We start from the raw sequence: 22,637 nt of genomic DNA on the forward strand, positions 1-22,637 counted from the left end.
TTTGGAGCTTCATTACGCGGTACAGCCCCAGAAGACGAAGGCAATAAATGCCTTTGGAACAAACCCACAAATCTCTGATGATCAAGTAAAACCTGACCATCAGATTCCTTCATCTGGTCAAGCTTCATCTTCATGTTTGTAGCATAGTCATGTGCGAGCCGGTGCAACTGTTTATTCTCATGCTTGAGCCCTCTAATCTCCTGTTTGAGACTCATCACTTCAGCCGCCAATGATTCAACTTGGCGGGTTCGAGCAAATAGGCGTTGGGCCATATTAAACACAGAACCTGCACACTGAACACTGAGAGCCAGAGAATCCTTAACAGACAACTCATCAGACCGTTTGGAAAGTAGTCTGTTATCTTTGGGAGTGAGAAGGTTCCTGGCCACTACCGCAGCGGTCATATCATTCTTCATCACGGAATCCCCAACGGTAAGAGGACCAATAGGGGAGACGAAGGATGGGCTCCATATGTTGTCTGGAGAAGGCGGGGCTGCCTCTTCAACAAGGTTCAAGTCAAAACGACGGTCGGATGGGCCAGACATTTTCAAAGGTGTTGAAGAGAGAAGAGGTCGGACAAATCAAGATCTTAGAAGTGCAAGAATGGAGCTTCTACTGGTGGATATTCAAGTGTGCTTTGGAACTTAATGTCAGCCCCTATAAAAATCTGCACTCGACGAAGCTTCAGAAATCGAAGAGGCGCCTGCTCAGAAATCGAAGAGGCGTTTGCTTTCTCAAAAGCTGGGCTACTCAGAGATTCTCAAAAGCTGGGCTGCTCAAAGACCACAAAGGTCGATCTCAGAAATCGAAGAGGGTTGCTTTCTCAAAAGCTGGGCTGCTCAGAGACCACGAAGGCCGATTTCAGAAATCGAAGAGGCACCTACTTTTCCAGCCTTGTCAGCATCTGTCACACGCACACTCAGCTTTGCGGAAATTATGGGCATTCTGTCGAAGATTTCTGGCGAAGTAGAAAGCACATGAATCGTACTGTTCAATCACCCACTTCCCACACGCAACAGTAGCTCATGGGTACCACATATAACTTTGCCAAAGTTCTCTGACAAAGTTGAGACACGTGAAACTTGCAGCTCCCACTACATCGCTCTGACCAAGAAGGGTAAAAGAATTGCAAAGAAACAACACTAACAAAGTTTAGACACATAAATTTTGAAGGTCTAGCTACCATATTATTACCCACAAGGGTAAAGGAACAGTACCACTGCTGGATAATTGGAAAGTCCCGGTGTGTCAACCTCTGTGCTTCGTGGCAAGGTAGACTAGCAAACATGCCCAACCTTTACTCACATTCGAGAAAACACTCTTAACAAGATTGCTTACTCCAAAATCGAAGAGGCACCGCCCTCCGAATCTCGAGAGCCAGACTCCCAACATGATTACTTTCTCAAAAATCGAAGAGAGGGTAAAGGAACAGTACCACTGCTGGATAATTGGAAAGTCCCTGTGTGTCAACCTCTGTGCTTCGTGGCAAGGTAGACTAGCAAACATGCCCAACCTTTACTCTCATTCGAGAAAACACTCCCAACAAGATTGCTTGCTCCAAAATCGAAGAGGCACCGCCCTCCGAATCTCGAGAGCCAGACTCCCAACATGATTACTTTCTCAAAAATCGAAGAGACACCGCTCTCCGAATCTCGAGAGCCAGACCCCCAGCAAGATTGCTTTCTCAAAAATCGAAGAGGCATCGTTCTCCGAATCTCGAGAGCCAGACCCCCGACAGGTCTGTAATCTTCACACGCAACATCAGCTTTCCAGATACCACAAACCACTTTTTCAAAGTGCTCTGACAGAGTTAAAACATGTGAAGCTGGCAGCTCCCACTACCGTGCTATAACCAAGCAGGGTAAAGGAATAGCATTATTACTTGATGTTAGGGAGACTCCTATATATGTCGACTTCCATCCCTAACGGACAGGCAGACCTGCAAAAATGCTCAACCCTTTCTCTTATCTGAGAGGGCACTCCCAACAAAGCCTTTCGAAATATTCAGCTTTTTTTTCCCCCGATAATACCTCTGTAAACAAGCTATACTAGAGCAAGAATATCTCATATCATCAGGGTTAAAAGCAAGAGTATCCCATATCATGCTTTTTCCCTGTCTTTTCCTTTGGCCTTGTTCTTACCTGCAAGACAAGGAGAAAGAGAGCAATCAGTCAGCACTTGGAATCAAGCTTCCAGCGAGGAACTGACTGCCTGGAACCCCTTACCTGATTACTTACCTGGCATTGCTCTCGAGTACTCATCTTCAACATCTTATGCTTCCAGGGAAGATACCGCATCTGCCTGAGGAACAGATAGGGCAAGTGAGAAGGATACAAGGAAGCATGTGAAGACAAGCGTAACAGCACACGTGCCGATACATCCACTACTCCATCAAAAGCAAAAGTATCCCATATCAGCAGGGTCGAACGTACTCTAGATTTGATGGACTTGTTTTGACCCTCAAATTCTTCAGTCGACCTTATACTCTGGAGGAAACCAGAAAACCCTCCAGCCCAGTTCAAGAATAAGCCTGTGGAAAGTTACTTCTTCAAAAGCAAAAGTATCCTATATCATCTCTCCTCATTTTTCTTCTCTTTATCCTTTATGCTGCCTGCAAGATAGGGAGAATGTGAACAATCAGCCGGAGCTCTGATTGCTTACCTTGTCTGTCACCTCTTTCAGCAGATCCCCCAGCTCGGCGACTTGGGGGACTCCTACTACATGGTTTGTATCTCGCTTGACCAAGCATGAAACTACAAGTAAGCTTCAAGTGAAATTGATACATTACCTTGTGCATCTCCACCAGTTACAGATACCACCCCTGGATGGAGGAAGAGTACTTCCAGAGAAGATGCCACATCTACCTATGAGACAGATAAGGCAAGTCAAGACGATACCACACTCCGGTACTTAGAAGTTTCGTGGCTACGAGATCATTCTCCCACAATTTTTCCTAATGTCATTTGTACTAAATCATTCACTTGTACTCACTAAAGGAGAGCTTGAACCTATGTACTTGTGTAAACCCTTCACAATTAATGAGAACTCCTCTATTCCGTGGACGTAGCCAATCTGGGTGAACCACGTACATCTTGTGTTTGCTTTCCTATCTCTATCCATTTATATACTTATCCACACTAATGACCGGAGCAATCTAGCGAAGATCACAAAAAGTGACCGTTTTCGCTACCTAGGATCTATCTTGCAAGAGAACGGAGAATTAGATGGAGATCTCAACCATAGAATACAAGCTGGATGGATGAAGTGTAAGAGTGCATCCGGCGTGTTGTGTGACCGTCGTAGGCCACTGAAGCTCAAGGGAAAATTTTATAGGACGGCAATAAGGCCAGCGATGTTGTATGGCACAGAATGTTGGGCGGTGAAGCATCAACGTACACAAAATGGGTGCAGCGGAGATGAGGATGCTTCGTGGGATGTATGGGCACACGAGAAAGGATAAGATTGGGAATTAGGATATCCGAGGTAAAGTAGGAGTAGCCAAAATTGAAGGAAATATGAGAGAAAATCGGTCCCGGTGGTTTGGACATGTGCAAAGAAGGCCTACTGACGCTCCGGTTCGAAAATGTGACTACGGGACAGAGGTTCGGGGCCGAAGGAGTAGAGGAAGACCTAGGAAAACTTTGGAAGAGACCCTAAGAAAAGACTTGAGTACTTGGATCTAACGGAGGACATGATACAAATGAGCGCAATGGCGTTCTAGGATTCATATAGCCGACCCCACTTAGTGGGAAAAGGCTTTGTTGTTGTTGTTGTTGTATTAGAATTATGTCTTTTTCATTAAAAATTTAAGTTCTTTTGTCATTTAAATTAAAATTTAAAAAAAAAATCATTAAAATTTAAGTCTTTTTCATTAAATAAAGTTCTAGCATGGTTTATATTAAATAAATTTAACCCAAACCATTTTCATGAAAGTTCCCTTTTATAAATTTTTTTTCTTCAGGTAGAATCCAATTAGCTTTAAGAGTTTGAACATCCTTCCTCTCTAGCTTTGAGAGTTTGAACATCCCTTCAGTTCACTTTTGGAGACTTCAATAGAGCACCAACAATTATGTTTACTTTTTATATTTTTAGAGTCTTGTGTAAATTTGTTTTTAATTTGCATATCTATCCATACGGAGTCGTGAATCACGTCTCCTTATACAATTAGGAACTTTAATATCATGATGAAATAAAAAAAATAAAATCAAAGAACTACTTAGCACTAAAGCGAAAGTAGTGATATTAGTAGTTTACACAAGGATTTCAACTCACAAATTATCAACAAAAGTTCCTCAATTATTCTTTCGTGTATAACCGAAGTATTACAATTAAAACTACAACTTCTTATTTCCGAAGAAAAAAAAAATGGTCATAACACGTACAACATGAAGCATTTTGTATTTTTGTCCTCCTAAATGTAGAATTCAAGGAGGTTATTGAGTGCGTGTATGAACTGTCGTCTCGCTAACTCATTTTCTATGCAGTACACAGAGGCCCACAGTGCGGATAGCGGTGGTCATCGGGCTTGAATTCCATGCATTTTGTCCACACAAAATAAGAAGAAAATCCATGCAGTGAAGCAGATTTCATGCGTCGTCATCTACTTTGTAATACCATGTACGAAGAAAGAGTGTTGACTTTGAAGTCAAAGTCAAGCTGCTCATGTGCTTTGAATTATTGAGTCCTCTTTATATGCGGTTCATGTTTTCACGTTTTCTCACTATGTCCCCTTCCCACTTCTTCCTCAAAGTCACTAAGTCATATGTACATGGAAGATTACACCTAAAGCTAATTAAACACAACTTGTTTTGTCATTATGTTCACATATTTATTTACACCAATTTGGTTGCTTCCTTGGATGCAACGACATAAAATGTGTGAATATGGGGTTAGTCTATTGTGCCATTTTTTAATAAAAATTAAAAAAGAAAAGAAAAGCTATACGTGTCATTCAATTTGAACTTTGAGAGAAATTTTTTGTTGTACTGGGGTACATTACGTATTTTTATAGAAATTGTGGAAAATTTTATTTTTTAAGTTATAAACTTTTTAACACGCATATCTCACAATTTGTATAGTGACACGTGGTGTACTATCCCGTGTACCAGTCATACTGAAAAATTTCTCTCGAACTTTGGGTGGTGTAATGTATGTAATCACATTTAAGTATAATTATCTACTTCAATGTAATAAGATGTTCACAACGTAGTCACCGACCTTGTTGTAGTAATAACTTCATTTTTTGTATTAATATAACCATATCATAATCATATTATACGGTCTACCTATATAAATATCTATAAAACAAGACATTACTCATGTATGGATACAAAATGTATGTATGCATTTAGGTTCCGTCTACAATACCCAAATAAAAAATGGGTAGTGCTATTCACACACATCTTTTTACCTCCCACACACCCTTGTTAATTTTTGTCTATTGATCTTCTTTAAATCATTTGATCCGATAGCTAGAAATTAAGAGGGGTGTATGAAAGGTAAAAATGGTGTGTGAATAGCACCACCCTAAAAAAAAAAAAGATATCAATACCATTTAATTTGAATGTTAAATTGTAATCAATAACGTCCAACTATAATATACTACCTTAACAATGTAATCTAACGTCCACACCGTAAAAGGCAACCTTGGTATAGTAATATTAGTGTCTTTTGGTGTAATTAATATAACGTTCTGAAAATTATGTAACCTTGGCGTGTAAATTTGAATGATTACAGTGTAACCTAACCTTAGACCTTGTATGTTAATATCATGTTGTAACACGGTTACAATATTGTGTAAGTTCATAATGTTCCCTAGCAATCATACATCTATATTCTAATCGTACGTCATTGGTATAATAATAAATGTTAATTTTGTAAGTCTATCATGTTGGTACAAAAATCTAGCTGCCTTGACAATGTAATAGAATGTCCACAATGTAACCACCAACCTTGTTACAGTAATAATTGCTTCATCCTTTAGTCATTAACTTGAACCTTATCATAATTATATAACCTAGAGTGTAATTCTGAACTATCATAGTGTATCTTAAATCGTATTAATACTTTTTTTTTATTAAGGTACCATATAGAATCTTCCTATATTTATGATAGCCCTTATAATCAAGTGGCTGCTAACTAATTAACATGGTGATATAAAATAATTTTCTTAAAACATAATTTCATTAATCACTATGAATTATGTAATTATCTGTGTATTGTGCAAGGCTCCCTTTGGATATTTGAGAACACGTATTTGGATTTGACAATAAGGTTAACTAAATTTTCCAAAAAATATATTAGATTGAATGTATTTGTTATAACTAGATGGTGTACATTTGGAATTAGTGAATCTAAATGCAAGTGGTCCTTTACCATAGTGATGGAAATGTGTTGAACCCTTATGAGTTCGAACTCCATCGATGACTAATCTAACATCTAATCTCACAAAATCTACTGTTAGACAAAAAAATCTAAATAACTAGCTATGTGAATAGTTTGAAATCCAGTTGTTTCATCCATATTCCTTCATATTCAAACCCTAGCATATATTAATATGGATTAAGCAAACAAGTTACCCCTTTAAATCATTAGATTTGAAAGCACTCTCCATCCAAATCGGCCCTAATGAAGAATGCTTGTAACTATGTATGATATAGTTTATGTAAGATTGACCTGGGAGGCAGAAACTTCTCCTCTTGTTCTATCTTGTACGTGCACTGCATCTAACCAAACCGCATCTAACCAAACCATTTGTTTATTTGCTGGAACTTAATTTGGAATGGTAAGAAAATCCTTTGGGTATTTCGACACTAGATCAAGGTCAACCCTAAGTACGCGTTTGATTATTTTTATTTAGTGTTATCGGAATAAGTCACAGTCAAGCTTTAAATTATTTTTTTGCCAGAAAGAAATAATTCTGCAGATGATCAGACTTGACTCCAGTACTTCGTTAAAAAAAAACGACTTCAGTAATCCAAGCTTAATGCATGCATGTATATTCAGTTTAACTTACTAATTAATTTGTTTAAACAATAGTGATATCTTGCGCGTTTAATTGTTGGGAACTTGACTCCAACTTCTAATTCGTAAGAAGACCAGTCAATACTGCTGGAATTCAGTTTTGAGCCAGTCTTTTTTTATCCATAATGTCCTAACCTAATTTTCTTGTCAGGTGGGTTGGACTAGGAAATGCTTATATGGTTCCAGGCTACAAGATCCAGCTGACGATTAGGGCTTTGAGTTTTTTGGCCCAAGGGTCATCTCTTGCTTCTTTCCTCAATTTGTTGGGCCATTGATCTCTACCCCAAAATTTGGTTAGTTAACTAATTTATTAATTAATTGAAAGGAATGCTCAAATGCTAACTAGTTAGTAACTTAATATGAAGTTAACAATTCTTTATGGCCTGCTCCACAAAGTAATCTCATTGATTTGAACTGTTCATTTTTTAGGTTCTTATTCATAAATCATTTTGCAGAAATTCATCCAAAGTGGAAATCTTTAGCCCTTTAATCATTATTGTGAACATTTCAAGGTTTATCAACAACATTATGTTCATATATTTCTCAACTCCCAATTAGAACTAAACATCTTTCGATTTGAGTGAGAGTTTGTAAGATGACCTTTTAGTTATGACCTTAAAAAGGGTCGGTTCAGATTATGAAAAATATTGTAAAATATGTCTAAACAAGTAGTTAGCGCCGTATTAACTTACTAATTGTAAGTCAAAAACCGCTTTAGGCTTTCATGAGAAAGAATGATAATGCAAACCTGAGTTAACCCAGTTGACTATAATAGTGTAGATGTCTTCTTGCTCTTGAGTTTGAATCCCCTCTTCTTTTTTTTGTCCCATGTCTTTAACTCACCGATGTACTCACCACACTGGTAAAAGTACTCATCTTCTACCTCATGTGTACTAAGAAAAAATTACCATGATATACAACACATGAAAGACATTAGATTCATGCGTTATGGCCAATTTCTTCCCATTTTACTTGTTAATTCTCAATATATAGATTCATAGAAGTACCTGTACCAATTTAGAGACATCAAAATGATAATATTGGCATGTACTATGGACTGGAGACTATAGTTATTACTCTTGCTAGCTTTCCTTTGTATCGACATGTTATAAGTCAACTCGGATATGTTATTGTTTTTCTATTTTGGTCAAGGCACAACATTTTAAAGTAAAATGAGTCATGCGATGTCAAGATCAATATCTATATTCTGCAACAATATAATTAGAGTAGGAAAAAGAAATACTCAAGTTCTTGATCGCATATTATGCTAAAAGACAATCAAATGAGGCCAATTAATTGCCACTATCTCAAACACTCAAAACATAAGTCTCAACCACACCAACCAACTCATTACAAATTGATAACCCATAATCCCCTCCCCCTCCCCCTCCAAAAAACAAATAAGAGTTTGGCCAAATTGGATTAATGGTACTTGTGGTGATAAGGTATTCGGAAGAGAGTCTGTGTGGTAAAAAAATTAGAATTCAAATCCTCCTGGTGAAGATTGGTAGCAAATTTAATCCAAAAGTGGAATTTCCTTTAAATATTGTTAGATGCAGGGATAAAAAAATGTCTATCACCACTCTTTTTTCTGTTTACCTTATTCTCTTCTTCATCTATCCCCTCTTTGTAATTGTAGCTTCGTCAAATCTCTGTTAGCAGCAGCATCAAAATTGTGGGAATGGCCGTGAGCTTGCCGTCTCCGCCACTTAACCCATCTCTCACCCTCCTCCAAATCCACAGGTTGAAACTGGAGTCAACAATGGAGATCTCGATGCGGAGGAGAAGAAGCCTGGTATTATTTCTTCATATTTTGATGACCTCCATAGCACGAACAACATAGAGAAGTTCAAGATATATGAAGCTGACTATAGGCGTTGGTTGACTGCAAAATACTTCTCAAAGAAAAACCTATATGGAGAGGCAACATCTTTGATGAAGAGTGTGACAATACATGATAAGGTTATAAAGTCAAGTAGATTTCCTTGCACCCGCTCATATGCAGACCCGATACTTGAGTACATGAACCTAAATTTTTTTATGCGTGCATCTAACTGATATTTGACGGAAAGTTTAGATAGAAAGAAAACTTTCTGTATATTTCATTTCTTAATCAGGAAGTAATACATGAGGGTTTATATACACTGCACTAAATAAGCTTAGTTACTAATGACCTCAGATTAATCACTAACAGTGTGATTAACAACTAAACACATATAACTGATTTTCCAGCTGTTACAAAACAGAAAATATCTAAGAGTGAGGTGTCCCTTTATCCTCCCTCAAGCTAAACGGAGGAGAGCCGAGAGAAAGCTTGGACTGTAACAACTGGAATCTGGATTTGGGAAGAGCCTTGGTATGAATATCAGCAATTTGGTGATGAGTACCGACATGCTGAACTTTAACCAGATTTGCTAAAACAAGTTCGCGGATATAGTGGTAATCAATCTCGACATGTTTCGTTCGAGCATGAAACACGGGATTGGATGCCAAGGAAATGGCAGAGACATTGTCACACCAAAGGAGGGGCACCTGGCTAAGAGGGAAACGAATATCATGAAGAACTTTGCAGATACATGTCAATTCGGCAGCTGTGTGAGCAAGAGAACGATATTCAGCCTCGGTGGACGAGCGAGCAACTATATGTTGCTTCTTTGCACTCCAGCTGATCAAGTTAGGACCAAAATACACACAATAACCACTGGTTGAGCGTCTGTCAAAGATGCAGCCGGCCCAATCAGCATCAGAAAAGGCAGTAAGATGTAAGGAACCTTTCCTGAACCACATACCTTGATGAGCCGAACCTTTGAAGAAACGGAGAATGCGTTTGACTGCTTGAAAGTGGGATTCTCGGGGACACTGAAGGAATTGACAGACTTGGTTGACAGCAAAAGAGATATCGGGGCGAGTCCAAGTGAGGTACTGTAAAGCTCCCACAATAGATCTGTACTCGGAAGGATTATCAAGCAAGGGACCAGTGTGATCCAACTTGGTCGTGCCAAGGGAAGTGGAACAAGGTTTGCAACCATCCATATGAGTTTTAACAAGCAGATCATGAGCATATTTCCCTTGAGAGAGAAAGAGACCATCAGTAGTTCGTTGAATCTCGAGACCAAGGAAAAAGTGAAGGGGACCTAAATCCTTAACAGGAAATTGAGTGCTGAGCCGATGAATGAACTCCTGACAAGCAGAGGAATGTGGACCAGTCACGAGGATATCATCAACATACACGAGAACAATTATCAGAGAGGGTTGGTGTTGAACAAAGAGAGAACAATCAGAAAGAGAGTTTTCAAATCCAAGAGAGATCAGAGACTGAAACAGTTTATCATACCAGGCCCGATGAGCCTGTTTCAAGCCATAAAGAGACTTGTGAAGCTTGCAGACATAGGAGGGGTTGGTGGAATCAATAAAGCTAGGAGGTTGCTGCATGAAAACCTCTTCCTGAAGAGTGCCGTGAAGAAAAGTGTTACTGATATCCAGTTGGTTAAGAAACCAGTTGTGTTGGACTGCAAGAGAGAGTAAAATGCGAATGGTGACTGGCTTTGCAACAGGACTGAATGTTTCCTGAAAGTCAACCCCTGCTTGCTGATGAAATCCCTTAGCTACAAGATGAGCTTTGTAGCGATCAATGGAACCATCAGGTTTTCGCTTGATACGAAAAACCCATTTGCACCCGACAATATTCTGATGAGGAGAGGGAGGTACAAAAGACCAAGTCCCTGTAGTTTGTAAGGCATGAAACTCTTCAGACATTGCTTAGAGCCAATGATCATGTTTGGAAGCCTGTAGGTAAGTGGTAGGGACAAAACTGCTGGAATCAAGTGGATGCTTGGTTGCAGCCAAGACCTTGGGTTTAAAAATACTAGCCTTTGACCGTGTCACCATTGGATGAGTATTAGTAAAGACAAGAGGTAGGGGAGAAGGAACAGGTGGGGGAGAAGCAGGAGGGACTTGAGAAGTAGGTGATGAAGATGCTGAGGAGGAAGGGGAAATAGGGACAGAGTGAACAGGGCTATCCAGGGATGAAGAAGCTTGCAGAGAAGAACTTGTGGGGGAAATGGGAAAAGGTAGAGTAAAAGTGGAGGAAGCAGCGGAGGATGCAGATTCCAATGGGGCAGGTCCCTGAGATGGTGGAGAATGCTGAAAAGGGAAATGATCTTCATTGAAGAGAACATGTCGGGAGATGTACAAACGATGTGTTTGAACATCTAAGCACCTGTAGCCCTTGTGCTGCAAACTATAACCAAGAAACACACAGGGAGAACTTTTCCCAGCAAGCTTAGATGATACATAAGGTTTGAGCCAGGGATAGCAGCTGCATCCAAAAGTTTTAAGCTTGGAATAATCAGGGACTGTGTTGAAAAGCAACTCCCAAGGAGATTTGTCCAAATTGGATAAGGGCAATCGATTAATGAGATACAAAGCCGTAGAGAAAGCGTCAACCCAGTATTGGTGAGGCACATTGGAAGCTACTAAAAGAGTCCGTGCAGTTTCTGTGATATGGCGGTGTTTACGCTCAACACACCCATTTTGCTCAGGGGTGTGAGGACAGCTGTATTGATGGGAAATACCATGCTGAACAAGAAAAGAATTAAAAGCAGAACATGTGAATTCACCACCAGAATCTGAACGGAAAGTCTTGATTTTATTTCTAACCAAATTTTCAACATATGCCTTGAAGCTGACAAATACAGAGAAAACCTCAGATTTAACGTTCAGAGGAAACAACCAAGTGTATTTAGTGAACTCATCTACAAAGAGCACATAGTACTTGTAACCACTAACAGATTGCACTGGAGCGGGCCCCCAAACATCACAGTGAATCAACTCAAGACTAGCAGATACACACTGGTACTCGAAGAAAATGGTAACTTGTGATTTTTGCCTATAGCACAATCTGTACAAAAGAAATTGACAGATTTGGCACCACTGGAAGGAAGAGAAGCTGTAGTTAAAATCTTTCGAAACATTGCTGTAGAAGGATGCCCAAGCCTCCTATGCCATGTCTGGAGTGTAGCCGGAGTACTGAAAAAGGCTGAATGTGGAGAGGTGGAAGGAATGCCTTGGAGAGGGTAGAAACCATCTCTAGCTGGACCTTGAAAAAGCATCCTCCCCGTAGAGCGATCCTTGATTACAGAGCCATCAGAATCAAGAGTTAAAGCACACTTGTTATATTTAAAAAACTGATAAGCAGAGAGAATATTGAACTTCATCATGGGAACATGGAGGACATTATTCAAACGAAATGTAGCTGAAGGAGTTTTAAGCACAGAATGTCCAGAATGATGAATAGACATACCTTGCCCATCACCAATATACACTTTCTCTTCTCCAGAATAGGGAATAGGGGAATGAAGAGCAGAGATATCATTGGTGATATGGGATGTAGCGCCAGAGTCAATAAGCCAAGTAGGAGGGGTAGATTTAGATGTAGTGTGCACACACATAGCAGCCAACTTGTCAGGGGGTATTTTGCCAGCAAAAGCATGATTCATCCGTTCATAGCAATCAAGGGCTTCATGCTCAAAGGAATGACAAATTTGGCAAGGATTTTTACCACCAGCATAGGTAGGAGAACGAGAAAAGCCACCAGGATTAGAGCGATTACCAGAATTATTGTGAAAGGAGCCAGAGCCATTGCTAAGATGATTAGAATGTCCACGAAAGTTATTGAAAGACTTGGAAGAGTTACCACGATAGTTACGCTGAAAGGATCATTTGCCACGATTATTCTGAAATCTGGGAGGATTGTGAAACTGCACAGCATAAGCCTGTGGTGTTGGAAGAAGAGGACCCTGAGCTTGAGCAGCAAAGGCCTGAAAAGGTTCTTGAGCGGAAGAGATCGGTCCTTTCTTTTTGCGATTCATGAATAATTCCTTGTTAATCAATAGACCATGAAGCTCATCCAAAGTAGTGGAGGAAATGCGTAACATAATAGAATCGATGAAAGATTCATATGCATCAGATAAGCCATTTAGAGTGACATCAACAAGATCATGATCTGAAACTGGTGAACCAGCCGCCATTAAAGCATCAGAAATACCTTTGATGCGCTGCAGATATTCAGAGATCGAGAGATCACTTTGAGCAATAGTGTGTAAACGAGATCTGAGTTGATGAATATGAGCCGCAGAAACTCCGCCAAATCGATTTTCAAGATTTAGCCAGAGATCGCGGGAGGAAGTCACACCAACCGTAAAGGGAATAATTTCTTCAGAGAGAGTAGAGTTAAGCCAAATCAGTATGTTCTGATCTTTCTCATACCAGGCTTCATAGGCAGGATTAGGAGTGCTAGTAGAACGACCAATCGCATCAAGAAGATAAGGCGGTGGTCAAGGCTCGGAGCCATCAACGAAGCCAGTGAGTTTATAGCGTCGGAAGATCGGAGCAAAGAGAGCTTTCCAGACGAGGTAATTGTCACGTTTCAGCTTCGTCGGTACCATACAGCTGATATTCTGGATCGTGATCGAAGAAATTGATGAATTTGAGAAATTAGGGTTCATCGCAGAGAAATTGGGGGCGACAAACTCAGTCGATGCAGGATTCGGAGGAACAAGATCAGGAGAAGAAGTGGATGACGCCATGAGTGCAGAATCAAGAGAGAGCTGGATGAGCGAGAGAGAGAACGTGAATCGCACAGAAAGAAGATGAGAGGATCGAGATGCGGTGAAGCAGAGAGGCGAGTGATACCAAGATAGAAAGAAAACTTTCTGTATATTTCATTTCTTAATCAGGAAGTAATACATGAGGGTTTATATACACTGCACTAAATAAGCTTAGTTACTAATGACCTCAGATTAATCACTAACAGTGTGATTAACAACTAAACACATATAACTGATTTTCCAGCTGTTACAAAACAAAAAATATCTAAGAGTGAGGTGTCCCTTTAAGTTTAACTTTTAGATTAAATTTGTTAACGGTCTTCTCCACGAGGGTTTTAATTCTAATTTCTTTTACCATGAAGCCTATCTTCTTGGTACCCTATTACCATGGAGACCATTAATTCGATTTGGCCTAAGAGTTCTACATAACTTGTAACCCTAAACTAGTCTCCCGTGCAGAAAAAAGGTTCTAAAGCGAATGTATATACAAGGTTTTCTCTCACAATAGTTAACTACGTGATTAGTTAAAAGACGATTATAATGTGATGATTCACTTAGAAATTATTAAATGGTAATAGGTTGAGGATTCCTTGTAAGCTAACATTGGAATGTAATTCCTAGGCTTAGGCCGCTTGGCTATCAATACTATAGTGGTCTAAAAACCAATAGAAAATGGTCTTCCACTCTGTGCAACAAGAACACGAAAACTAACTCGCCCGATCAACTTATCCATGGAGCCAAATGGCCTTAATCAAGGTTAGTACAATTGTGTGTTTTAATTGCACGAAATACTAAATTAACCACAATCGCATGTCTTAGAGAGATTTTTTCGGGATGATCGGCACAAGAGGTGGTACATCACGTATCGTTATACAAATAGTAGGATATATGTGCTAAAAAGTTAATAATTTAAAAAATAAAATTTCGTACTACTTATATAAAAACACTTCGTGTTCCCATTACAATAAAAAATTTCTCCATATCTTGGGCCAAATATTATAGTTTTATATTAGAATAGGAGTATCTAACGGAGAATCAAAACTAATGGTAAAAAAACTAACTAATTTAAAAACAAAATCGTGGATAACATAACATATAAATCATCTATGTGACAAAAGCTTTTAATTTTTTTGGATGGCTTTTACCGAGATTCGATAAATAAACTCCATATGGTACACTCTTGTTAAGAGAGAGAACCCCCTCGTATGTATCTCCCAAAAGTCTCAAAGTTCCAACCGATCACTCGTTGTATAGTAATTGAACAAGACACCCATGCCGGCCTCCAACACCCAAAACTCCCAAAAGAAAACAGAGTCTCTCTTTCTCTTCTTGCTCTTTCCTCGTTTTGACCAAAACCTTAACCGACCTCCTCCGATATATGTAACCTGCAAAACCCAATATAATTATCCCATCTTAAACAAGTCCGTTTAGGCGTTTCTTTTTGTTGTTGTTAGCAGGCAATGAAGAAAAACGTCTCGAAGTCAAAACCCAAGTTTTTGCACTGTTTCCGACCGGTGGACGTGGACATGGTGTTCGAGACCAAAGCTGTCCGGAGGAGACAAGTTCGGACTGACGAAAACAAGGAGGACAAGAAGGCGGCTCTGGTGAAGAAAACCATGTCTCTGGACAGAGGGTTTTCTTCTCCGGCGGATTCTGAGAACTCGAAAATGTCTCCTCGTCCGAGCCGAACTTTTTCGAAGGCGGTGAAAGCCGTGGTGTTCGAAACTATCCTGGTCAGTGTTCTGAAATCCTTAATCTTTGATGGATTATAGATTCTGGGATTTTTTTTTGTTTTTTTATTTTAACAATGTTTTTCTGTATTTTGCAGGCGAAGAAAGCTCGTGATCGGAAAGTATGCCGGCAGGACTCGTTCGGATCAAAGCGGTGTTTTTCGCTCAGAAGTGAGGCGTCTCTGAATTTGGGAGGCGATGAGTCGGTGAAGAAATTTGAAGAAACAATACCAAATTCTGAAATGTCATTACATTCTCGTTCTTCTAGTTCATCATCGTCCGCATTATCTTCTTCGAGTTCGGTTTCGGAATCCAAAAGGTTGTCCAAAACTTTCTCGGACCCGACGAAACAGAGCCTCCGGAATCCTCAAAACCCCGCGGCGAAACCAAAGAACACGGAAGTGAGGTGCTCCGGTTTCAACTCCGGAACATATTTTCTTCTCATCAGCCTTGCAGTGACGGTGTTTTGGGGCAAGGCGATTGCAATCCTTGTCTCATCGATTTGGCTCTACTTTTTTCCGTCGCGGAGTTCATGTAAAATATCACCGGAAAATGTGAGGAGGTGGTCGGAGGCGGAGTGCAGGGACAATAACAAGAGGGTAATAATGGAAGGGTTGATTGAGAGGAAAAACCACCTCCACCACCACCAGCAGGGGGAGAGAGGGCAGTAAATTTCGACGTGAAAATTATCTGTTTCGTGTTTGATGCAGCTTCTGGTTGGAAAGGACATCAGGGTTTTAATTGTGTAGGTGCCTTGTGGTACATGAGGAGAAAAACAGAACAATCTGTATTTACATTAACTTCTCCTCCGTTTTGCTTTCTTTCTTGTGACCTGTGACTTTTATGTGGTTTAAGTTCTATAGCCATGCCACAGAAAATTCGAAGTGGTTTTTCGTATTTGTGTTTGTTTGTGAAGAAAATCTTGGTTGTAACTAAACCAGGGATATCTCTTTGGCTTCAATTTTTATATTTAGTACGCAACCAATGAGTATCTCTTGCTTTGCTTTCGCTCTCTTGTGGGCGGGTACTCCCCAATCACAATATAAAGACGCCTCACTCATCATGTGATTTATCGGTGACAAGGTAAAATCACTCCTAATTGTTGTTTAGGCAAATTTGAGAAACATCCAATACTTATGAAATTTGGCACATCATATCTTCACGATGTTGATTTGAGAAGTCAAAACGTTAATAAAAACTTGTGCATAACCTTGTAAATTGAGATAAATTTCTATATAATGTCTGCCTAGAGTAATTCTCTCACATTAAGTGAGGTCAGTATGGGGCCAAATGTGATCAAAATGAACAAGGTTTTACACTTCCGCGAAACCCTAAAAAAATAGAAGTGGATCTGTGTATTTAATTGTGAAAAAATGTGATCAAAATCTCAGTTGTAATTGGATATTTATCCAAAGACGTGAATCTATATCCAATAAGCAATCAAATGATTTCCCATGCTTTGTTTTTACTCCGCTCATGTACTTTGTGTCCCCTACTTACTACATACGAGTGTCTCATTCATTACGTGATATCTCTATTCATCAGTGTGCTTTCAATCCCTTTATGGTGTCAATATGAGGTCATTGTCTAGACAAATTTGAGAAACAGATTATGCTTATAATATTTGGTACACCATATACCACAATGCGGTGGATTTGAGCAGTAAAATCTTATAAAAACGTGTACATAAACTGCAACTGATGCTGATGCGCACATTGCACATTTTTATATATTTATTAAATATACTTTTCTTTTTCTAATTTCTCAGCATTATTTATTGAGGAGGTTCCAAAGCATCTCTCCCATGAAGGATCAACTTAGCTATCAATACACTATCTGTTTTTGTCCATTTTGGTTGGTGTTTTGGCCATATGAATGTACCTAAATAGGGAAAAATGGCCTCCTCGATTTTAACCACGCAATTGATCCCATGCCAACATCGAAAGATCTCAAAATTGAAAATTTTTGCAACGTGTCAGGAACATAATTTTGTATACAAAGTGTCATAATATAAATAGTTGTAAATTTTTTTCTTCAAGTATTTAACCACTTATATTAAGAAACTTAATGTCTAAAGTGTATTTCCAGCACACTAAAATATTTCCCGTCAAAATTTGAATAGCATTAAAGATCCAAAGAGGGATACAATTCTTTACTACCCTACCAAAATCCATAATGATGGTTTGATTTGATTTGGAAACTTCTTTTGTCAAAAGATTACTGGGCCATTCATAATATTAATCTCAGTATATTAAATGGGTGTTTGCCACGTGGATTGTAGGTAGTTGAAGTAATCGTTTCGTGTGAAGTTGTAATGTTAAAGTAAAATGGGACATCACATTTTTATTATACGCGATGAGATAAGTAATGCATGCGATGAATTATACATTCGATACAATAATTTTATTAGCTGATATTACATGTATACATGACACATCATGTGATTCTCAAATGTGATACACACATGTAGTCTTTTTAATATTTTCCAAACAAAGCATGAGAGAAGTATTGATTTGGTTTATGATCTAACCGAATTATATAACTTATCAATGGTAGAGAATGAGAGATTCTTAAATGTCATCAGTTATATATTTATATGTGCTTGTTTCTCTCAGCAAACGAACTATTTGATAAGATAATACATATAATTATTTACAATATGTGATATAAATAGATTTTTTGACAAGAAGGTAGAAGAGTGCAAGGTATCATAGATTCATATATGGTTCAATGACCAATGACTGTGCTATTACAATGTTTGAGCTTTGAAGTTTTTTCCTTCCCCCCTCTTTCTTTAATTAAAGGGAATATTTGTGCTCGTCATTCTCAAGTAATAGTAATGTTAATCACTTTATTTATTACCATGAGATGAGTTTATATTTCGAGATTTGTATAATAGATTGATATAAATTTTAACATTTAAACTCATCCAATTGTAATAAATAAGCTAATGAGCATTACCAATATTTAAAAGTACTGAAAAAAAAATACACCCTTAATTAAATCAAATCAAAATAAAACGGTTGTCTTTTGCTCTTTTTCTCTACTTTGATTAATAAAAGATCAAGTGGCTCGGCAGGGATTTATTTAAGGTGTTTATGTCTTTCAATTGAAAAAGGAAGATCAGAAAGAAAGGGACAGAGTGCTCTGCTTTCATCTAGATATTTATTGCAAAAGCTAGAGAAAAAGATAAGTGTTAGGTCACTCACTTAATAAAACCCCAAAAAATCTCACATATTCCTTTTTAGGCATTCAACAATTAATGGAGAAGAACTTATGGTACAAGTATATTGTTATGATAATGTTTTGTATCAATAATACAAGTGTGGAACAAAAAATAATTCAGAAAAATCATGGAGCTGACACCTGAATGTTTATTCACAATTGACGAGAATAACCTTTATTAAATTAAGAGTAAATTGTACAAATGGTCCCTCAACTTTAATCAAATTGGAGCAATGGTCCCTCAACTAAAAATCCATTACCTTTGGTCCCTCAACTTATCAAAACGTGCAGCTATGGTCCCTCAACTAAAAATCCATTACCATTGGTCCCTGAACTTTAATTCAAGTGGAGAAATTGTCTTTTAACTTTAATCAAATTGTAGCAATAGTCCTTCCAATATAACTCGTTTTGACAAATTTTTTGACATAGTTAACGAAAAGAACCATAATTATACACTTTGATGAGTTAAGGGACCATAATTATATAAATGATCATTCCAACATAGCTTATTTTGACAAAATTTTGACAAAATTGATGAAAATGACTATAGCTACACATTTTGATAAGTTGAGGGACCAATGGTAATGGATTTTTAGTTGAAGGACCATTGCTCCAATTTGATTAAAGTTAAGGGACCATTTGTACAATTTACTCTTAAATTAATGAGGTCTACATCCGTTTCGCGTGCAATTCAACTACAAGAAGACCTAAGCCACAGACTACACTTTCCTCCAAGCTCATATGTTCATGGCAAAGAGATAAGCCAAGAGAATTAAAAGTAAAATCAATAACTAATTCTTACCTTTAATTTTTTTGTCGGCAAATACTTAATTCCTCTATTCAAAGAAGCATAGTCAAATCCAATCAAGTATTCTACAAGATAATTCTAAGATAATATCTTTGAAATTATTTCCTACTTCATTCAACAGATGACACACTTTGGTCAATTAGATAGTGACATATGATGCGAGATCCCTCACTCCATGGTTGGCCCTAGTTCCTATAAATACCTCATTCTATACCAATTTTCTGGTAAGCTTGTGCTATGCAATTAAGCGCTAAACTCTATCTTTTCATAGAAACTGATTTAGCTATCAAAGATCTATTACCCAAACACCCCCAAAAAAAAAAAAAAAATAGGTGCGTGTGGCTTTGGTCTTTGATCAAAGTTGTTTAATTGTCCTGTAAGTACAATTTTGTCAAGACTGAAAATGATGAATTCTTGCTATTACAACAAGTATATGTAGAGAAAAACAACATTGTCCGTTTATTGTCAGCACAAAATATCAATGTGGCAATATACCTATAGCATACAAGTCATTCTCAAACTTAATAGGCATTAAGGCAGGCACTGCAACTCTGCCGTACGGCAGTTTCTTAACACCAATACAAGTCATAAGAGATGACTGGATGTAAGTACAAACCATAAAAAGAGGGCACAAGAACAATAATGGATACAAAAAGGAACCCAACTCTTTGTTTTGCAGCCTTAGAGTTTCACATGTTCCTTGAGATTTAGTTAAAGGCTTTTGCATCAATAGCAAGCCACGGGATCAACCCTCTCGTGGCAAGGGATTTTTAGTTATCTTCGGTTTCATATCTCCTTTTGTCTAATTGTTTTATCAAATAATCATCAAGTTACGTGATAAGAGACAGAGACACAAAGAGATTCTCTCCTCCTGTGACATGTACACTTTTCATGGAATTCTAGAACAAAGATGAAAAAGGAACATCACTAAATCAATTTCAATTTGTTATCTAAAAACTAAGACACAGAACAGAAGAACAGAAGAGTCCATCTCCTTCTCCCTTTACCCTTTACAGATCCTTATCCATTTACAATTCTTCTTCCCTTTTCCAATTTTCGCTATGTAGGCCAACTCAGATTTCAACATCAGTTCACTACGCAGGCAAACTCAAATTCACAAAACCGGAAAGAGATGGTATTAGTTGTATGTAACCAGTTATGATGTGTTTTTCGAGAAATGAAGAACTCGTAATCTGGCTGCCTGTTGGAGACCATGACTTGATCCTTGCAAACGCAACCTCTTGCAAAACATAATGCATCATCCTCCAATGTTCTGAGCCTTTCTTTGAGAATTTCTGCACTGTTAGTAGTAGATTCATTTGAAGAATGTCAGAAAGGCGTTTTGGGATCAAACCAGCAGTCACCTTACAAGAAGAATATCCAGAACAAGTTTCTAAGCGGGACTATATCAACAAGTATCAAGAGTGAGCGAAGAGTCTATGCATGAAAAGTTTAACTTTTAGTGTTTCCCGACACTTGCGAACTGTCACGAAGCGTGGTTTTATGCTCATCAGTATTAATTGTTGATGTCTTTTAATGGCTTCCAACCCTTTCAGTGACTAACTGTTACATAGAAAGAGTGATACTGACCAAAATCTAGAGCATGAAAGACACGGTATTGATTTCTTACATGTGCATTGTGGCTTTGCAATCCTAACACAGGGCGGTGACTTGTGTACTAATTGGCAAGATCTACTGAAATAGGTCTCCGTACAAAATGTCCAAGTGAATGGTAAGTTAAGAATGTTGCACGCAAGTTCCCTTCTGGAACTCGATACAAAGGATACTAGGCCACCGAAAAAACCTGAAAGCCAAATTAACCCAACTTTCTTCACTACGCTAAACAATTAGTTATATATAGAGAAAATTGAGTAGAAAAACTGATTTTCACCAAGACTCAGGATGTAAATCGTGCAAACTCAGACAATCTAGCTTTGATGGATCACCAAACATGTGATGATAGAAGTTTCAACGTTGGTTAGCTCCAGAATTCTGCAATCAAATAGGAATATCTAGGTATTAAACCAGTGACATTGTATGTCAGAAACAAAAGGATAAACAAGCAAATAAGAGAAGTGAGGAACATACAGAAGACCAAAGCATGAAACTCAATTAGGAACCAACATAGTTGTTATGAGCACTTTTTGAGTTCTTTGAGCGCATGCCGAGATTCTTATATGTAACCTGTGTATAGGACATCGGGCAATTTCTCACAGCCTAATCAACTTACTTTTTTCCCTTCCATTGTTGTTTCAAACATGAAACAACCATATCGTATCATTATTTTTATATTTTAAAGGTTCATTTCCATATCTCTGAGTCTCTATCCATCAGTCTCAGGTCAATAACTAGGTTCCACAATAATTTGATAATGTGTGTACAGAAACTGAACAGCTAGAGAAGTAAATGAATATTGTTAACATCAAAATCCAATTTTATTACTGTCTACACAAACTTTGCTAGTGCAAGATGAATAGAACGATAATATCTTATCGTAAGAGTAGCAAGAACATACTTAATGCACAAGGGCTTTCGCTAACATGGCTTCTCAGATTCTAAAAATTTCAAATATGAGCTCAGAATCAGGTGAACATTCTAGACACTACGGGCCACTTCCGTCATGTTTCTCTGTCCTTGCCTGAAGATGGTTCAACTCTGCTGCTTTTGAAGAATGTGGGAAATATAATGTCTTGGAACCATGGTTATGGGGTCGAAACAATTGAACAGCAGAAGTAAGGAACAAAATGGGCACTTAATGGCATTGAACCATTGAAGTTTTATGAATCATCTGCCTGGACCTCCAATCCGTCGTTCCCTGGTTTCTCGTACTAGTTCCAAACACATTTTTTATGCACATATGAAGAAGCAATAACAGGAGCAGCGCAGTGGATAAATCTTTCAAACTCTGCAAGTGGACACCCCATTGTAAGCTGAACAAGCTCGGATGCTGATTGCATTCTGTAACAAGTATTTAGAGCTTCCACTGCCATTTGTGAGCCAATCGGGAACTCGCCGGTGTCCTTTGGTCTTCTACCATTTGCTTCGTAACCGTTACTTTCAATTTTCTGATTCTCTATTTCAGCAAAGGCCTTATGAAATGTTGGCAGTCATAGGACGCCGAAGGCAATTGTTAGCTATATATTGGGCAGTCAACAGTATCATCTCACAAGCTTGCATTTACAACCTTGTATTTGGAAGGAAAAGGAGGGTTAGGGTCGACTTTGTAGTTTAGGGTTGTGAAAT

At 38.4% G+C, this 22,637-nt stretch overlaps 1 protein-coding gene and 2 pseudogenes across 1 annotated transcript; 1 reads left to right on the plus strand and 2 right to left on the minus strand.

The window, feature by feature from the left end:
- The first annotated feature begins 14,800 nt into the window (after nucleotides 1–14,800).
- On the plus strand, nucleotides 14,801–16,342 carry LOC126634410 (uncharacterized). The gene is made up of 2 exons (XM_050304922.1): nucleotides 14,801–15,364; nucleotides 15,460–16,342. The coding sequence occupies exons 1-2, from the start codon at nucleotides 15,092–15,094 to the stop codon at nucleotides 16,030–16,032; spliced, it is 846 nt and encodes a 281-aa protein (XP_050160879.1). The 5' UTR covers nucleotides 14,801–15,091; the 3' UTR covers nucleotides 16,033–16,342.
- Nucleotides 16,343–20,308: 3,966 nt separating this feature from the next.
- LOC126633700 (uncharacterized) lies at nucleotides 20,309–21,543 on the minus strand (annotated as a pseudogene).
- A 302-nt stretch (nucleotides 21,544–21,845) lies between these two features.
- Nucleotides 21,846–22,521, minus strand: LOC126582645 (uncharacterized; annotated as a pseudogene).
- Between the last annotated feature and the right edge of the window lie 116 nt (nucleotides 22,522–22,637).

The sequence above is a fragment of the Malus sylvestris genome, chromosome 9, assembly GCF_916048215.2.
Source record: "Malus sylvestris chromosome 9, drMalSylv7.2, whole genome shotgun sequence".
Lineage (NCBI taxonomy): Eukaryota > Viridiplantae > Streptophyta > Magnoliopsida > Rosales > Rosaceae > Malus > Malus sylvestris.